Source organism: Arachis ipaensis, chromosome B10 (assembly GCF_000816755.2).
Source record: "Arachis ipaensis cultivar K30076 chromosome B10, Araip1.1, whole genome shotgun sequence".
Classification (NCBI taxonomy): Eukaryota; Viridiplantae; Streptophyta; class Magnoliopsida; order Fabales; family Fabaceae; genus Arachis; species Arachis ipaensis.
In genome coordinates, this window is record NC_029794.2 from 72,200,793 (window position 1) to 72,221,030 (window position 20,238).

General features: G+C 36.1%; 1 protein-coding gene and 1 long non-coding RNA gene across 4 annotated transcripts; one reads left to right on the forward strand and one right to left on the reverse strand.

The window, feature by feature from the left end:
• LOC107620687 lies at nucleotides 11,437-13,158 on the reverse strand. Its single transcript, XM_021114939.1, has 2 exons — nucleotides 12,444-13,158; nucleotides 11,437-11,940 (listed from the first exon to the last, which is right to left on the reverse strand). Exons 1-2 carry the CDS (start codon nucleotides 12,744-12,746, stop codon nucleotides 11,896-11,898), a joined length of 348 nt encoding a protein of 115 aa, XP_020970598.1. The 5' UTR covers nucleotides 12,747-13,158; the 3' UTR covers nucleotides 11,437-11,895.
• LOC107622620 lies at nucleotides 14,501-18,466 on the forward strand. 3 transcript variants are annotated; one of them, XR_002356719.1, is made up of 5 exons: nucleotides 14,501-14,973; nucleotides 15,848-15,963; nucleotides 16,880-16,951; nucleotides 17,593-17,657; nucleotides 18,064-18,466. It is a non-coding gene; the product is annotated as an uncharacterized LOC107622620 (long non-coding RNA). The 3 variants fall into 3 exon arrangements; XR_001616242.2 differs by having other exon boundaries at nucleotides 14,503-14,973; nucleotides 15,819-15,963; nucleotides 18,064-18,464; XR_001616241.2 differs by having other exon boundaries at nucleotides 14,505-14,973; nucleotides 15,838-15,963; nucleotides 18,064-18,464.

Here is a 20,238-nt window from a genome sequence, read left to right on the forward strand (position 1 = left end):
ATATATCTTTCCCTTTTTCTCTCATCAAATTCGAAAATTTGGGTTGACTTTTTCAAAAATTTTTAAAATCAAGTTGTTTCTTATGAGTCAAATCAAATTTTCAATTTGAAAATCTTATCTTTTTCAAAATCTTTTTCAAAAATCAAATCTTTTTCAAAAGTCTTAGTTATTTTCGAAAATTCCAAAAATATTTTTCAAAAATCTTTTTCTTATTTTTATACCAAATTTTTGAAAATAACATAATCAATTAATGTTTTGATTTAAAAATTTGAAGTTTGTTACTTGCTTGTTAAGAAAGATTCAAATTTTAGGTTCTAGAATCATATCTTGTGATTTCTTGTGAATCAAGTCATTAATTGTGATTTTAAAAATCAAATCTTTTTTCAAAAACTAATTTCTATCATATCTTTTCAAAATATCTTTCCTAACCTCCTAACTTCTTATCTTTTCAAAATTTGTTTCAACTAACTAACTAACTTTTTGTTTGTTTCTTAACTTTTTCAAAACTACCTAACTAACTCTCTCTCTCTAATTTTCGAAAATATCTTCCCTCTTTTTCAAAAATTTCTTTTTAATTAACTAATTATTCTTATTTTTATTTTTAATTTTAAAAAAAATTTTCGAAAATTACTAACATTTTTCAAAAAAACCATTTTCGAAAATCACTAACTCTTTTTCAAAATAATTTTCGAAAATTATCCCTCCCCCATCTTATTCTATTTATTCATTCATATCCTAACATCTCATCTCACATCTCTTCCATCGGTACAGTTGTGTTTCTTCCTTTACATCACATTCTTTGTCTCCCCCTCTTTTCTTCCACTCACAAAGGGACCCCTATACTGTGAAGAGGAAATGGCAGCCGAAAATAATAATAATGTAAGGAAGATGCTTGGTGACTTTACTACACCTAATTCCAATTTACATGGAAGAAGCATCTCCATTCCTGCCATTGGAGCAAACAATTTTGAGCTGAAACCTGAATTAGTTGCTCTAATGCAACAGAACTGCAAATTCTATGGACAAGGACATCATTGGTTCCTCAAGGAGGAAACGCCACCATCACTAAGGTGGATTCATTCCTTGTTCTTATTTCTTCTGTTTTTCGTTTTCTATGTTATGCGCTTATCTATGTTTGTGTCTTCATTACATGATCATTGGTAGTAGTAACTTTGTCTTAAAGATATGAATGTCCTATAAATCTATCACCTCTCTTAAATGAAAAATGTTTTAATTCAAAAGAACAAGAAGTACATGAGTTTCGAATTTATCCTTGAACTTAGCTTAATTATATTGATGTGGTGACAATGCTTCTTGTTTTCTGAATGTATGCTTGAACAGTGCATATGTCTTTTGAAGTTGTTGTTTAAGAATGTTAAATATGTTGGCTCTTGAAAGAATGATGACTAGGAGACATGTTATTTGATAATCTGAAAAATCATAAAAATGATTCTTGAAGCAAGAAAAAGCAGCAAAGAACAAAGCTTGCAAAAAAAAATATAAAAAATTAGGCGAAAAAAAATAGAAAGAAAAAGAAAAAGCAAGCAAAAAGCCAATAACCCTTAAAACCAAAAGGCAAAGGCAAATAAAAAGGATCCCAAGGCTTTGAGCATCAGTGGATAGGAGGGCCTAAAGGAATAAAATCCCGGTCTAAGCAGCTATGTTTTTCTGTGATTTCAGGTATTTTCTGGCTGAAATTGAGGGACTTGAGCAAAAATCTGATTCAGAGGTTGAAGAAGGACTGCTGATGCTGTTGGATTCTGACCTCCCTATACTCAAAGTGGCTTTTCTGGAGCTACAGAACTCGAAATGGTGCGCTTCCAATTGCGTTGGAAAGTAGACATCCAGGGCTTTCCAGAAATATATAATAGTCCATACTTTGGCCAAGAATATATGACGAAAACTGGCGTTCAACGCCAGCTTTCTACCCAAATCTGGCGTCCAGCGCCAGAAAAGGAGCCAAAACCAGAGTTGAACGCCCAAACTGGCACAAAAGTTGGCGTTCAACTCCAAGAAGGACCTCTACATGTGCAACACTCAGGCTCAACCCAAACACACACCAAGTGGGCCCATGAAGTGGATTTATACATCAATAACTTACTCATGTAAACCCTAGTAGCTAGTTTATTATAAATAGGACCTTTTACTATTGTATTAAGCATCTTTTGATCATCTTAGGATCTTGGGATCATCTTTGAACACATTGTTCTTAGACTTTAGGGGCTGGCCATCTCGGCCATGCCTGGACCTTTCACTTATGTATTTTCAACGGTAGAGTTTCTACACTCCATAGATTAAGGTGTGGAGCTCTGCTGTTCCTCAAAGATTAATGCAAAGTACTACTGTTTTCTATTCAATTCATCTTATTTCGCTTCTAAGATATCCATTCGCACCCAAAAACGTGATGAAGGTGATGATTATGTGTGACGCTCATCACCATTCTCCTTTATGAACGCGTGCCTGACAAACACTTACGTTCAACATGAAATAAGCTAGAATGAATATCTCTTAGATCTCTTAACCAGAATCTTCGTGGCGTAAGCTAGAATGATGGCGGCATTCAAGAGAATCCGGAAATGAATGTGTAATCACGATTACGCATACCAAGTTGCTCATGTGCCAGGAATAGTTTGAGCCTGGACATCACAATTTCGTGCACCACCCACCTCCACACATTATGAAACAACTGCAATAGGCCATTCATATTGAAAGTGTATGCCTCTTCTGCATTCAAGAGGCTGTCAAAGGTCAACAGTACTTTATACGCACCCATTTCTCTCACCTGGATCACATGGGGGAAGTTTCTCGTAACCGATTCCTTCAGTGCTCTAGAATCAATAGCCTTCGTTGTTCCCCCAACCAGGCTTCTCTGCAGCCAGACCAGATTTTCGCTCGCCACCTTTATTTTCACCTTCTTTGTCTACCCGTTGCCATGTGGATCTTTAACTATAGTATCATTTGTGACAGCCTTGTTGAGATTGTCCTTGTTTTTCTCAGTCACTCCTCCTTCTTCTGGCTTTGTCTATCCATAGCGTTTCGTGTGTTAGCTCGTGGAGAGATCCTCTTCGTATCTTTTATGTCGGACATTCTCCTATATTTAGTTTCTCCCACAAAGACAACTTTACCTCTCAATCTCATACGATTCACCTCTGTGATAGCCTTCAAAGCCCCTCCTTTTGTGGTGTATCGTATGAACGCAAAGATGTATAGGCCACAATTCTTTTTTTTTTCTCGATAAGTAGATGTCGTTTATACGTCCAGTCCAGTTAAACAATTCGAACAACTCTCTCCTCGATATGTCTGATGGGAGATTATCGACAAAAATTGAGGACTCGTTCTCCAAGCGTCGATACTCCTCTCGATTCCAAACCCTAGGATCCTTGACCTGACCTATCGTTCTACCCTTCCCTGTGTTTCCCACCCACACTCTCTCTCTTCCTCTCTCTCTCATCTCTCTTCAGTAAAGTATAATAGTTAGTTTTTTATTTTGTTCATGGTATCTCCTAATTCGACAAAACTAAAGACTAATCTGTCGCGGATCGGAATTTTATTTAAGGGTCTGTCGCTGCCTAATAAATTACTACATGCACAAGATAAAATTCAAACTCCCAACGAGTGAGCTGACCATTCGACCGGTGTTTAACATATTTAGATTATATATATTGATATTACATGTTTATTGTATTTGTTGAATTTTTAAGATAAAAAATTAGTTTTTTTATGAATTTCAAAGAAATCGGGTACCCAATTATCCAAACCGAACCAACCCGTTGTTAATCGATTTGGTTTGATTCGGGTATATGTACAAAAAAATGTAAATCCGAAGTAAATTACATTTTAATCGGTTTAGTTCTAACCTTGAATCCAAACCAAACCGACCCGTGCTCACCCTTAATAGCAGTGCTATTATATGAGTCTGTATTTACGCTGCATTTAAAAAGGTTTTTCGTAATAAAACAATGTGAGCCCGTAAAAATTTTGCACAAAAAAAAGTCATAAATGACAAGAAGTCTAACAAAAGAAACAAAAAAAATAAGCTTGCTAATTAATTCTAATAATGTTCATTAACAATCCCAACGTTTTACAAAGGGCCTGACTATTTTTTCATGAATCATGCTGCACTGTCTGTATCAAGAACAGTTTTTATCCCTTCAAAAACCAGATGTCATTTTGAGACTCATCTAACAAAAATCTACATGTATAGATATTTTCATATAATCTACACCCAAGAATTTGGCCAAAGCATTTTATGTTCAAATGCCCATTACCTAACAAATTCTATTCTTTCTGGGTCATATTAAAATAATACACAATGTTAGGAAAACAAATTCAACAAAGTAACTCAACACTCAACCGTCTATTCACCCATCAATCTCATTGATAATAAAAAAAAGTTAATGTCACATCTAACATCACAAGCACACATGACACATGAAATGATAATTATGCCTATGCTATGCCTGAAACATAATACATATCCTTATAAAATAATATAAATACATATAATTATCAATAAATCTTAACAAAATATCAGGCTATTTTTTTTTTGTTATGGAAAGAAGCAACGTGATATACCATGAAATAGAAGGAATCCAAAATATTGCATTGCTATGGGTTAGAGATAAAACGCAAGCTGCGTTTTGTAATTGTTTATTTTTTTAATTTTGAAATAAACCAAACGTAGCTTACGTTTTGGGTTTTTCATTTTTTTTAATTTTATTTTAGGCTAAACGCAAGTTGCATTTTGGAAGTCAGAAAATTCAAAATTTTTTGAAGCCCACTGATACGCGAAAAATTAATTTCACGTAATTACCGGCAAGTATACCGGGTCTTATCAAGTAATAAAACTCACTAAGAGTGAGGTCGATCCCACGGAGATTGGTAGATTAAGCAACTTTAGTTAAATGGTAGATTTAGTCAAGCAAACATGGTTTTGATTTCATGAGATTTGTGATTTTTGAACATAATTGCAAAAAATAAATGGCAAGGAATTTAGAGAACTAGAAGATAGAAAGAAAATGAAAGTAAATAACTGAAACTTAAAATGCAAGAAACTTAAATGCCATTAAAGACAAATTGCAAGAAAGTAAAGATTGCAGAATTTTAAAGAGCATAAGAGTAAATAGCAAGAAATGGAGAAACAGAATGTAAATGACAAGAATAATAAATTGCAAGAATGTAGAAGGGAATTGGGTAATGGGTATTCAAACAACTAAAGAGCAAAAGAAATGAGAATAAATGATGGAAAGAATCATTAGGGATCGGAGATGCAAATTCTCATGAATTGATGTTGATCAATTCCTTCTCAATCATGGGTATAGATCCATGGCAATTTGTGGGTAATTGAGTCCCAATCTCTTGGTGACTCAATTTCTCTCAACACAACCAATTGCCACTATCGTGATCTAATTGTTCATGAGAAGAGATGAAGTTCAATTCCTAATCCAAGCCACACAACTTCCAGAATCTCAACTAAGGGAGGTTACATCTCACATACCAACCAAAGTGTATTGATTAAGGAAATCATGAAAGGATGAACTCTAAACTGAATTATGTGACTCCTTTCTCAAATTCATCACATAATTCATATAGATTAATCCCTCTCTCGATGGTGATTGAATCTTTGAAGAACAAGAGTTTCCTCTTGGATTAACCACTTGAATTAAGAAGGAGGAGAAGAGTTATCAATTCATTCAAACAAGCAGAGCTCTTCCCCCTAATGAGAGTGGGGTTTAGTGAATCATAGCTCCAATTTCAATAACAATTGCAATAGATAAAAATTAAACTAAGTGTAGATAAGAATGAAGAAGAAGAAGAAGAAGAAGTTCTTAAAACTGAAATTCAAAATGGCAAGAAAAACAAAATAGAAGACCGGTGAGAAAAAGTAAAGAATAGAAATTGCTAGTGTAATAAAAAATGTCTAAGTGTCAAAAAGTCTAAAAACAAGTTCAAAAGCCAAAAGTCCTTCAAAGTATCAAACTCTTCTCTATTTATACTACTCCTAAAACTCCTTCAGAGATCTTTAATTTGGGCTAGCAATGTGGGCTTTCTCTTTGTTGAATTCCTGGCTCAATGGAAGAAGTGTTGCTTAAACAGGGAAGGAGGAGCTCATTCATAATGCTCCTGGCCCAATGGGGGGCGTTACTTGGCAAACACGCCAGTGTTGTAGCACGTTGGCAACGTGCTTGTGATTGTCCTGGGCTGGTGGTTTGGTGCTGGGCGTTGTTAGCCCAAGTTGTTGCTAACAACTTGGTTTTCTTCTTCTTGACTCTACTTTCATGCTTAATGTTGCCCAGAATTTGAGTGTCAATCCTCTGCTTCAATATAGACTATCATATATCATTGGAAAGCTCAAAATGTCTTCTTTCTAATGCACTTGGAATCATCTCAATTGGATTTTTCTATCTCAAGTTATGCTTCCTCAAAGAAGGTAAGGTCAGGCTGCCAAGTTTGTTGAAGTTGTTGCTGAACACGCCCCTCTCTTCCAAGTTGGCAACGTGCTACACCTCCCAGGGCTGATACATGGGGCTGGCGTTGTTGCTGAACACGCCCCTTGTTGGCTCGTTGGCAACGTGCTCATTGCTTCCCTCCAGGGCTGCCTTCTAGCCTTCAACTTTGCTTGTCACATTGCCATGGAACACGCCTTTAGAACTTGGCGTTGGCAACGTGCTCGTTGCTTCCTCATGGCTCCATGCTTGCTGCTTGGCGTTATCATTGAACACGCCTCTGCATCCCAACGTTGGCAACGTGCTTGAGTGGGAGAGGTTGCTTTCCAAGATTGCTTGCTACGTTGTCACCAAACACGCCTATAGAAGCTGGCGTTGGCAACGTGCATGCTTCTTCCCCTGGGCAAACTTTCTTGCTTGGCGTTATCATTGGACACGCCAATGCATCCTCAAGTTGGCAACGTGCTCTTCATTCTCAAGGTTGCCTAGCTTGCTTGTATGGTGCGTTGCCAATGAAAACGCCTATGTATCCTGGCGTTGGCAACGTGCTCGAGCTTCCCTGGCTGGACAAAATCTTCTAGCTCAGCGTTGCCTTGAAACACGCCAATGGAGGCTGGCGTTGGCAACGTGCTCGAGCTTTCCTGGCTGGACAAAATCTTCTAGCTCAGCGTTGCCTTGAAACACGCCAATGGAGGCTGGCGTTGGCAACGTGCTCGATGGATGGAGGTCCAAGGCTTGCTGCGTTGCCTTGGAACATGCCTCTTGACTCTGGCGTTGGCAACGTGCATGAGCTTCTAACTTGCTCCCCAGAGTTGCTTGTTGCGTTACCATCAAACACTCACCCTTTCTCCAAGTTGGCAACGTTCTCGAGCCTTCATCCTTATTGCCAAGTTTTGCTTCTTGGCGTTGTTGCCAAGCACTCAAGTAGTAGTGCAAGTTGGCAACGTGCAAACCCTTCCCAGAATCACTCTCCAGGGCTGCTGGCGTTATTACAAAACACGCTAGTAGCAACCCAAGTTGACAACGTGCAAGTCCTCTGCCTCCTTGCCAAGCTTGATGTATTCTCAAGGCTTCTTGCTCCATTGCCTTCTTGCTCCAGGGCTCTCTGCTTCACCTATCATAAACCAAAGAAACTTCCTCAAAGTCTTGCCATCCTATGCAATAATTTCAAGGGACTCATTCACATCAACTTGTTTATAAACTCCTTGAATATTTGCATGAATTTGGCCAACATTTACCTAGTTCTTGGTGTTTTAATGCATGGTAGTAAAACTCGTAAAAGTTCTTGTTTATTTCAAAGATGATGAATGAAATTAAGCTAAAACTAACTAAACTGACTAGCTAATATAACAAATATGCGAATGCATCACCCACAAAACGCAAGTTGTGTTTTATTAGGCTGCGTTTGTTTTTAGAGACAGGACAGAACATGACACTGAAACGGAGACAATAGGACGAAGACACTAAAAATTATCTTTTGTGTATTGTGTTTGGATACGATGGACAAGATACTAATGTAATGTCTAGTATTATGTTTGGATATACATGGACAAGACTAAAATATTATATGAAATGACTAAAATAGCCTTGTGATTCCAAATTTTCTACATCAATACAAATTAATTTAATAAAAAATGAGAGTACGTAGGAGTACAGACAGAACTTGAAAAAAATATTTGAAGAGGCAAAAAATTTTAATAAAAAAATATATTAGTATTTATATTAAAATAAAATTTATAAATATAATTATTTTATTTTAAAATTTATTATTAATATATAGGAATACATATGCTACCTTAGTGTCAGGAACTTTTTAAACAAGTGTCCATGTCTCTGCTTCCAAACGCTTTTTAAACAAGTGTTGTCCATATCTCCGTGTCCTGCCCCCGAAAACATACGCTACCTTAGTGTCAGGAACTTTTTCTTGGAAGTCCCAAAATGCAGGTTACGTTTTGTACACAAAATAATATTTAAATCCACATCTTTGCCTATAAATACGAAGTCTAGTTTCATTCATCTTCATCTTCACTTCTTCTCTTACTCTTTCTTGCATAAAGTCCTTAGTGGGGTGCTTTTTTGGCAGATAACTGTGTCAAAAAAACAGAGTTAGTTGAGGCTGAAGTTATGGAAGGTATTGCAAATTTGCAAGTATATTATAACGGTGAGGTTATAACAAACACATATGAAGGAGTGACTTTTGTTTGTGAATGTCCGTTGTCATTTTCTATTCCATGTACCATGAGTTTTGTCGAGTTGCAAAATGGTCTTTGTAATAACATTCAAAGCCACATTTTGAAAAGGGTGAGCAATCTTTTATACAGAAGACCTGTGCAAGTATATGGTGGGCTAATACAGTTTCAAATAATGCCCATCACTGACGATGCCAGTATGCAATAGGTGTTGTATATTTATCAACAAACCTGATCTCATGTGCCGATGATAGAGCTATACGTTGAGTTTGAACAGCAGTCGGGGATGGGTACGGTCGGCGACGAGGTCAATGTTGATGAGCTCGGGGATATAGATTGGGAAAAAGATAATAATGACAGCGAAGAGGAATTCGAAGCTAACTATGAAGTCGATGACGAAAACGATGACGGAGACTTGGCAGGCAATCCGGTGGTGCAAAATGAAGCGAATGCAATTGTAAGCCAACACCCGTTTGATGTTCCGTCTTTTATGCGGACTCTAAATCTCGAAGCCATGCATGCCCCGGAATTTCCTGAGTATGCGAATACGGGTATGTTATGATTATTAACTCAAGCTTCCTATAGTGCTTAATTTATTTGCCTTGTCTGACTGATGATGGTGTGCATGTCGTAGGTGAAGGCAACGTTGCAGCAGAAGATGGCGAATTTAGTGTCGAAATAGAATTTGGTTTGAGAGAGTCGGTGATATCTGCAATCAAAAGCTACACCATCTCTAGAGGAGTTGATTACACTGTGTATGAGTCTGAGCCGCAGACATTCTATGCGAAATGCAAGGGGTATAGTGCAGGGTGCGACTGGCTTATCCAAGCTAGCTTGATTCGAAAAAAAAGCTTGTTGGGAGATCAGGAGATACAATGGCAAGCACACGTGCACCATGGGCATGATTTTACAAGATCATGCCAAGTTGGACTCAGACACAAATGCAGATGCCATTAGGCCGTTGGTCTAAGCAGATCCCTCGATAAAGGTGAAGTCTGTTATTGCAGAAGTTCAAGGCAGGTTCAACTACATTGTGAGTTACCGCAAGGCTTGGTTGGCAAAGCAGAAAGCTGTCGCAAAAGTTTTCGGTGATTGGAAAGTTTCTTACCAGACTTTGCCAGTATGGTTGAAAGCAATGACATTGAAGATGCCAAGGTCTCGTGTTCAAATTAAAACGCTCTCCGTTTACCGTGAGAGTGAGGAGGTTCAAGGTGTAAGAGTTCTGCACCGCATTTTTTGGAGCTTCTATCCATGTATTGTAGCATTTAGACACTGCAAGCCACTGGTGCAGGTTGATGGCACGCACCTGTACGGAAAATATAAAGGTGCACTTCTGGTAGCGGTTGCACAAGATGGGAATCAAAACATTGTTCCTATTGCATTTGCGATTGTCGAGGGCAAGACAGTAGACGCATGGGAGTTTTTTCTAACCAATTTGCGGAGATATGTGGTTACCATTGATGGTGTTGGTATTATTTCTGACCGCCATACCTCCATCGACGCTGCAATAGCTCGCAGTAGCGGTGCATGGTCACCACCAAGGGCGTGGCACATGTACTGCATCAGGCACATCGGGTCCAACTTCTTAAGGAGGTTCAAGACTCCATATTTGCATAAACTCGTGGTGAACACAGGTATTTCAACTCGCTGTTATGGTTCTATTCATAGTAAATTTGTGGCATCTGCTTATGATTAAATGGTTTGTTCAACAGGCTATTCTAGGACGGAGCAGGAGTACAACAAAACTACCAAAGGCTTAAAGAGCGGGGTGAGGCATATACTCAATGGTGCAATGAGATCAGTGTTGAGAGATGGGTGTTGGCATTCGATGGTGGTCATCGTTGGGGACATATGACGACAAACTTGGTAGAGTGCATAAATTCTGTCCTAAAGGGTGCACGCAACCTTCCTGTGACTGCCCTTGTCCAGCTTTCTACCGGCTGAATGAGTTGTTCACTCAGAAGAGTACTGAGGCTCATGAGCGTCTCCGCAACAGATTCACATATTCAGAATTTGCAACGAAGAGAGTTGAAGAAAGCTTCCGACGTGCAGGAAATATTGTGGTCCTGGACCCATCCGAGCATGCAGAAAATGTGTGCCCGGACGTACTACTCAACAGACTCCTGAGTGTCACAAGACTCAGTGTCTCTGCACCTCCGGACCCATGCGAGATTAATCTTCTCCAACACGTGATCTTATGAACCGGGCTCCCGACCAAAACAGGCAATGCAGTTCTCCACCAAAAATTGGTGACTGCTGTCTGATCTACTGGTAACAGCCTCCCCATTAATCGGGAGACCAAGAATATAGCTCACATCTTCCAACATCACTGTCACTTCACCGACCGAAAGATGAAATGTGTGAGTCTCCGGCCTCCAGCATTTCACCAAGGCACTCAGTAGTGCAGCATGACCTTTCATTTCGCCTACTAGCGAAACATGTTAAAACCTAGTCAATGCTAGTGTCTCTGCCGCTACCTCGTTAAAGGTATCTGACGGATCGAATTTTTTGGACAACAAATTTCTGATAGCCTGCAATAAGTAAAATGATAATAAATTATTAAAAAATAATAAATATTTATTTACTATTAGAAAATAATAATAATTATTATACCGTATTCTATTATGACTAACATTATTAATAATAATAATAATAATAATAATAATATGGTAACTAAACAGTATTGTTACTATTATTATCTTAAGAAATAATTATTATAATAACAGTAACAATATTGAATAATAATAATAATAATAATAATAATAATAATAATAAAGAAAAAATAAATATATTTATTTATCGTAAACTTAAAAAAATTACTCACTAATTGAGGATGATTCAAATATTCAATAATGTGTTTCTCAGGTAAAGTAAAATTACGAACCATTTTTTCTTCTTCACTATATAAAGCCCCAAACATTCACTAATTTTTCCTCCTCACAAACTTACTCCCTTTCAACCTTAATCCCAACCCTTTCACTCTCAAAACTCACTCACAGCATGTAATATGAAAGGAAAACTAAAATTCTCGTGGCATGCATTTTGGTTTTATAGGTAGGCTCCACCACTCTCCTTTACACGTGTCACACATGCAGGTGGGAAGACTGCCAAACGCAGGTTGCGTTTTGCTGTGCACCTGCCAAACGCATCTTACGTTTTGGAGGTTCGAGGTGTTGGCATGCAGGAGGCACAGAGACACATTTCGAAGCTGGGTTCTCCTCCTATGCTAAACACAAGCTGCATTTTGCAGGTTACTGAATTCACCAGTTCCACATTTGTGGATTACTCATCATGATGCAATATTGCTGCACATTACGTTTTTAACTTCCATAAATAAATTAATTTCTGAAAATATCATTCATGTACTTTCTATTAGACAAAAAAAATAGAAATGACTTAATAAAAAAATATCATCATAGAATATCTTCATTTAATTCGCTGCTTTTTTAGTAAATTTAAAAGATACAAGCATATTTTATGGATTTCAAAAGTTAATCAATATAGAACAGATCTACTATATTAAATCAAAGTTAAATTTATCTGAACACAAAAATAAATACATAGTAAACATATAATCCAAATGTTAATGAACGATAATCATTCATAAGAAAATATACGCTATTAAAATTAATAGTAAACGAACTAATTCATAATAACTAATGAATAATGTACTGTCAAAGAAGAAAAGTAGAAAGAACAACACATTTAATCAAAAGAAATTGCAAAATAATAATGTACCAAATTGTTAATTAATTCATCGTCTAATTGAAAAAAGCTTTTAAATTAACATTTTTAAGAAGACCATCACCTCGTAATCAGCAAGGCAATGCAAGTAGGAGACACTATAAACATCTTCAACAACACTCATAACACCGTTGATAGAGTACCTGGTGGATTGACAAGTTATGGGTTGTCCAGGATCTAAAGGTCTCTCCTCCACCCAACACTCCAGTTGGAACATATCCCTGAAGATCACTTTGCACCTTTTGACTGCCCCAAAAACAAGTACAATTTTAAAAAATTCAACTCCCCTTCTTCTATGCTCTTCGTCTTTGTTAGCACATAGTAGCAGCATGGCACAAATGTAACTAGCTTCAATGTGGTCATCCATTGTAGCCCTAGTCAGCGCTCCATTCTAAGATCAGGGTGGCCAAACTAGAAATATTGCATCAACTCATCCTGGAATAAGTCTTTCGGATTTCCAGTTTTCAAGCAACGCTCAACGAACCTAGTTGCATACCGGTCAAGGAAATATGAAACTCCCTGCAGTAAATACCACATCGTCGAATGCTTGAAGACAACGTCGGACTTCGCTGCATCCAAAAATACCTTGCAAGTCGCCTTCATTTGGAACAGTTCCTGAATTAAGTTGGATGCTACCTTCGTGGCAATCTTGATCCATTTGTCATAAGAAAAAAGACTAAGTGGATATTTATACTCAGCAGCTTCGCTCCTTATCTTTCTGCTATTCTTGGATATTCCATCCATTTGCAAGAAAGTTGAGTTATTGGAGAACATCAACAGACGACCACAACTCCTTTTGTTTGGTCCTATTAGCTCTTATTTAATGCCTCATACGCGTTTCTTTACCGATGCTTCTAGATAAGATCACATAATAAAAGAAAAGAATATTATAATTATTACTTTATTAGGATTGCATAAAATTACATTAAATAAAAAAGAGACATATGTTTTCTATTAAATTGTTTGGATGAATGGAGAATACAAAAGGAATGCGTTAAAAAATTTTAAAACTTCAGATACTACACAACAAACAAATTTAATATACTTCCCCCTAAAGTTAAAATTAGGGTTAAGTACGATTTTGGTCCCTAACGTAGGGGCTGAAAATTGTTTTCGTCTCCAACCTTTTTTTACTTACAAAATCGTCCCTAAGGTTTAACTTAGTTTTAAAATCGTCCTTTTTACCAAAATTTTAATTTTTATTACCAAATTATCCCTAATTTAAAAAATATAAAAAAATGGGTTAAAGAGCTGGGAAATAAGGGAAGCGAATTACGTTGGGGGATTTTCAGGGAAGAAGAGGGGGAAGGGAAGGTGGGAAAGGGAAGGAAAAGGGAATCCGCTGCCGCTACTCCTCGTTGCCACCACTGCTCGTCGTCGTTCAGTCGTTGGATCTCGCTGTTGCTCCTCATCGTTCGGTCCTCGCCGCTGCTCCTCGACGTCGACGCCAGCAGATCCGCGAGGTGTTGTCGCTGCTCCTCGCCGGTTGCCGCTGCTCCTCGTCCTCCTCGCCAGTCACTCGCGCACTGTTGTTGTTCTTCTGCTTCTGCTTCTGCTTCTATTATGTTGTTGATTCCAATTCCATTCTACTTATGCTTCTGCTTCTATTATGTTGTTGATTTCTGATTATGATTCTTTTATATTGTTGCTTCTGGTTGATTACACTGTTTTATTGTTGTTGTTATTTTGCTTCTGCTTCTGCTTCTGGTTGATTATATTGTTTCATTGTTTCATTATACAGATTTGTTGATCCATTATCCATTTTTTTAATATTTATTACATTATTTCATCGTTGTTGCTTCTGGTTCTGCTTCTACTTCTGGTTCTGGTTCTAGTTCTCACTACAAGAAAAAAGGCTTATGGCCACGCTTTTTTTTTGCCACGCTTTAAAAGCGTGGCCAAAAATGATCAATGGCCACGCTTTTGTGAGGGTGGCGATTGAATAGAGATTCGGCCACGTTTTTTCTTGCCACGCTTTAAAAACGTGGCGAAAAGGGTCAATGGCCACGCTTTTGGAAGGGTGGCAATTGATTAGAGATATAGCCACGTTTTTTTTTTCACGCTTCAAAAACGTGGCTATAGAGTGAAACAGGATCGTTTTATAAGCGTGGCAACAGATCTTCACTATGGTTGCGGTTATGAAGCGTGGCCAAAAGGTTATTGAACAATAAAACCCTTATGACCCATACAAAGCTTCGATCCGGATCTCCTCCTCGCTCTTTATTGAACAAACAAACCCTCGTCACTCTCAACTCTCAACTCTCAACTCTCAACTCTCATCTCCATGGCAACCTTGGAAGAGGGCAGATCCCCGCTGTGCCATTAGCCTCGTCACTAGCGTCGTCACTAGCGCCGATCTCCTCTGCATCTTCCTGCCACCATGCCCTAACCCTCACCATTGCCTTCCTTGTCATCGCGCTGCTACATCCCCTCCACCGCGCCTCCACCGCGCCTCCGCCGCGCCTTTGCTACATCCCTCGTTCGTGTTTGCCTTGATTTTCCCTGCTGGTGCATTCGTCTCTGCTGGGCATCCCCTTTCAATCTCTCTCTCTCTCTCTCTTGGAATAGCTCCACAAGATCCCAGCCCCTTCAATGTAAGCTCTTCCATCGTTTTTTACCACTTCGTACTCCCCCACTCATCTAATTACTCTCCTGAATTCACTTTTCTTTATTAGCTTATTTACTTTCTGCTTCCTACAGAATCATGTGTTTCAAATACATCGAAATGAACCCTAGGCACGCGTGTATTGCTCTTGTTAGTTTTGCGCCTTTGATTTCGTTTTAGCTTTCGCTGGGTTAAAAATCTGTTTCTCATTTGGTGAATTCGCATAGAAAACATTTGAGCTTTCTAGGGGTTTTCACACTCGTAAAATAAAATGTTTCGCTCTGCTCTTCCTTATAAAAAGTATGAAAGATATATAACTAACTGAAATTCATTTCCCGGCACATGTAGAGGGAGGAAAAACTAGTTGATAAGATAATAATATCAGCTAAATTATGGTGCTCTTAGTATTTTTCTGTAATAATATTATTAATTAAAAAGGTTGAATAAGCTAAGCCTGCTGATGTCGATATCATTTAGTATGTTGGAAGTGATGATTGTGAAGAAGCTAGAGAGAATTGAATATTTACATTTTACATTTTAGTAAATTTTCTCACAAATCTTATTTGAATATAGAGTATCATGTTTGAATTAAACTCTAGATAATTAATTTGTTGTATCATTCTTATTCTCATAGAATTATAAAACTTAGAAATACTTGTTTAGTATGTTTAATGCGTGTTCTAAAAGTTTATTTTTATCCAAATTTTATTATGTATTGGATTATTAAATGTATAATTATTTTCTGTATTAAAAATGTGCAAATCATTGATATTATATGATGACACATTAGAGAGGATAATTTTACACTTTATTTTCATAAAAACATGGAAACAGTTTGATACAAAGACTGCAGGGAAAGCCAGTCACGTGAAGAGGGAGGATAGTTGTCAGGTAGTTGCTAAACAAAGAACAAGTAAAAAAGGTGTGACAACAGAAGTTTAAGAAGGGAGAAAAGCCCCTGCTGAGGGGTGTGTGTGATGTGAGTAAAAGATTTTTTTGCTTCTATCTGAAATTAATTATTAAGATGATCTGTTTAAATCTTTTGTGGGGATGTATTTGTTGTAATTTTGTTTGTATTGCTTAGGATTAATGATTAATACAAGAGATTCTATTGCAAAGATATATGGAATCGTTAGATTAAGAAAACGTCAAGTAGGAAGAGAGAAAAGAGTTACGGATTTGAAGGACTTGAAAAGAAAAGGTTCCATTTTGGTATTTTGCAATGACATGCTTAAAGTAGAGGCTTTATTTGGAAATAATTGAAAGGAATACCCTATGCTTTCAAATAAATTAATGCTTTTTACTTATTCAAAATAAGCCTTATTTGATCTACTTCTATTGCCATTCAAGTCAAATGATTGTATAGAGTTAGTGTAGTTTGTGTTTTTGAACAATTTAGTGTAGTTAGTGTATTTATTGCTTGTAAATTGTAGTGGCTTTGTAGCTTGTAGGCATTAATTAAAATTGAAGGGAAGGGGGTCCTAATGCATTTCCCCATCAGCAATCAGCAGCTCCCGACACTTGCTTCCATTTTCCCTTTTTTATTCCTTCACATTCACATCAACCCACTTTATACTTTGCATTAACTAGTAACCACTTTTTGTATAAAAGAAATATAAGTTTATTCATGTTTTTCAATTGGTGTTACCACAGTTATTTAAATTGTATTAAAGTTTAAGAAAATTGAAAACAAAATTATGGGTTAGGACTTAGGAGTATAGAAGTATAAATGGCACAGCATGATGAGTGGATTTTAGTAGTAGTAGAAAGAACAAATGCATTAGGCCATTTAAGGACATTCTACTCTCTTGCTATTTTTAATTAACTGTTTGGGTTTCATTATTCATGTCCATTGGAGGGTTGTCTAAGTGAGAATTTGTCAATTTTTATCACAGATTCACAAAGCTAGTCGGTTTTGCCACTGAACTGATCTGTAAAGAACTCCAAGCACTGAAACCACTTCTTAGGTAACCATTTTTGTATGCTTCTGAGTTAATTTCATTTGATAAATCATTGACAATGAGTGGTCATGAGCAAAGAGCAATATATATTATAGCTACAGATATATATACATACAAATGTTTGACTTCCAATATAGACTTTGAATTTATTTTTTATTTGAATTAAAAAAAGACGAATTTCAAATATATTATCAGTTTGAAATTTATCTACATTATCATTGAATTATGTGTCAATTATAAGAATAAATATGTGTGCTTTCTATTTGGATTACCTTTTCATCTCATTTCAAAACCATAGCAATTATGTGAAGTATATATATATCACCATCAGATTATAAGCATAAATAAGACAAACCTAAATCATTTAAGCATCATTTAAGCAATTATGTGAAGTATATATATATCACCATCAGATTATAAGCATCAGATTACCTTTCTATTTTGCTAATCATTTAGGACAAACCTAAATCATCACTCGTTACTAAGCTGCTTTTGCTAGGCATTATAGTAATTTCATTGTGAACTTTTTGTTTAATTTACAACTTAAAATTTATATTGTTGCAGTTTTATGCGACTCATTACAGTTTTGATGTAACTATATGCAAGCAAATTATGTGATTCTAAACTGTGAATATCGATAAATGCAGCCAGGGACAACCACACTATTACTAACATGGATGAATTGAAGCTGAAGTTGTATGTACGAATATAGGTACGGTATCTATACGCGGTACGAAGAATATGGGTATGGGATACAATAATTTTAGAAAAAAATATGTGTATAAGTAAATTTTGCAAATTTTTAAAAATAATGGTAGTGTATTTTTTTTAGACTTTTTTAAAAAATAGACTCCGACGGGGAAGACTTTTTTCTAGTCCTGGTTGCAGCATACTTCTTTTGCCTGTTTTAGGAGGTAGTGTATTTTAATTTATTTTATGGAGGGCTGGAGTCCTCTTTTAAAACAAACTAATTTACTTCTTTTGGTTTATGATAAATGCTTTAGAATTATAGCTAAAGCTAAATAATGATTCCCTCCATGTGATGATTTTTTGATGCAATAATATTGCTGATGATGTGTGACTGAACTCGGATTCTCTTTGTGCCGTTGTTGTTGTAGTATTATGAATCTTTGCTGGCAGAGGCAAAAAGTAAAGTGGACAATTCTGTCTCTGAAGTAGTTGAGAAAGCTGTAACTTCTTGATTGCAGGACATCCAAGATAAACCGAAAAAGTGTACAGAAGAGAGAAATGGTGTTGCTGAGGTGAGGAAGGAAGTTTGAGGGCTAAAGGAAGGAGGAACAGCAAGGGTTTAAGTTGTATTGTTCCTGTATTTTTCTTTAGCTTTTAGTTTTGAAATTTGAACTCGAGATTTATTTTGTATTTGAGTATTAGTTTTCTAATGTATAAAACAATTATAGCAAAAGTCGTCACTAATAACTGTTTAATTTGTCTTGTAATAAAAATTGTATATTATATTTATAGGTTTGGTAATAAAAAAAGACTGAAAATTTATATTGTGCAGTGATGTAGATCAAGGAAAAGAAATTTTTTTTTAATTTGAGAAGACTTTCGCCACGCTTTTAAAGCGTGGCTGTATCTCTCCCTATGGTTACGCTTTTAAAGCGTGGCTGTATCTCTCCCTATCGCCACGCTTTTAAAAGCGTGGCCGTATCTCTCTCTATCGTCACGCTTTAAAAGCGTGGCCATATCTCCCACATACAGCCACTCTTTTAAAAGTGGCAATTTGTAAAAAAACGTGGCAAAAAAAAAGCGTGGCGATAGGTTGAAAAAAGCGTGGCGATAGAGCAACCGCCACCCTTTCATAGGTCACCCTTTCAAAAGCGTGGCGGTAGCTCAAAAAGCGTGGCGAAAAGCTATCGCCACGTTTTTTTCAGCTTTTCGCCACGCTTTAAAAGCGTGGCAATAGACGTGTTTTCTTGTAGTGTCTGCTTCTGCTTGATTTTGGAGAAGAAAGAGAAGGGGTATTTTGGTTCGAAGAACAATTTTAAAATTAAATTAAATCTTAGTGACAATTTTCGAAGAATCAATTAATAAATATGTTCATGTTCATTACTCAACTATTCTAATAATTTTATACATCATGATAAATATTTTATGTACATGTGACAAAAAAATTTTTTTGTATATTTAACAAATAAAAGAATCAATAAAAAAAATATCTTCATATTCATTACTCAACTGTTTTAGTCTTACTCAATATTATAATTATTTTATCATTCTATAATTCAATACTTCTTTTAAATTATTCATCTACTAATTATAACCTTTAAATGTGAGTATCTTTTTTTATCTTTTTTTGGTTCAGGGAAGTAGAATGTCTATCCTTAGTATAAAATTCATTTATCACGATAGAAGTGTTAAAATTAATCACAATATTTTAAGTAACAAAAAACAAAGCAATCAAGTAACCTGTAACCGTATGTATGACCATAGTTTATTTCCCCATAACTTGAGAAAAATGGAGATGAGTTGAATCCTGAATTATCGTTAGTATTATTGCTAGCAAATTAACAACTATGTGCCTTTTAATATGCTTTTTAAATCTTTTCAAAACAGAATATACAATTTTCATTTAAAGATAAAATAAAATACAAAAATAGAGCTAAAAACACATCAAAATTTTAAGTTGAAAATCCTCTTAGATGCATACTGTCCAAATTTAATCTTATTTCAGCCGTTAATAAATATAAAGTAACCAATTTTTTTTGAGACCATTTGTATTTTTGCCAGTGTAATTTTTACTTTCTCTTTTCTTACGGTGGTTGCTGATTACATTCAATAACCCCTCTAAATTACAAAGTAATAGAGATGTGAATTACATCTCTAACTTCAAACAACTCCACACTCAATTTTATTTTTTAAAAAAAGATACATAGGTGTTTGATCTTTTAATTTGTAGCCATTTAAGTTTTCGAGAATTTAAAAATATATTTAAGTTTCTGGACTTTTCAAAACCTAGACATATTGATCCCTCATGTTCACTTGGATCTGTCAGATTCAACGGAAAAATCAAACATGACTCCCGTTGTACTGACCTGGTTGATACGGATGCACACGTGAGAAAGTTTTTAAAATTGAACAAATTAAACTGAGGGATCGATATGTCCAGATTTTGAAGAGGTCAGAAACTTAAATATATTTTTAAATTATCAAGAACTTAAATATCTGCGGACCAAAAAGTCAGAGATCGATTTATTATTTTCTCTTTTATTTTTTAACCATTTTTTTGTCTTTATTTTTTAACCTTGACTCCACTCTCAGTCATAAGCTTG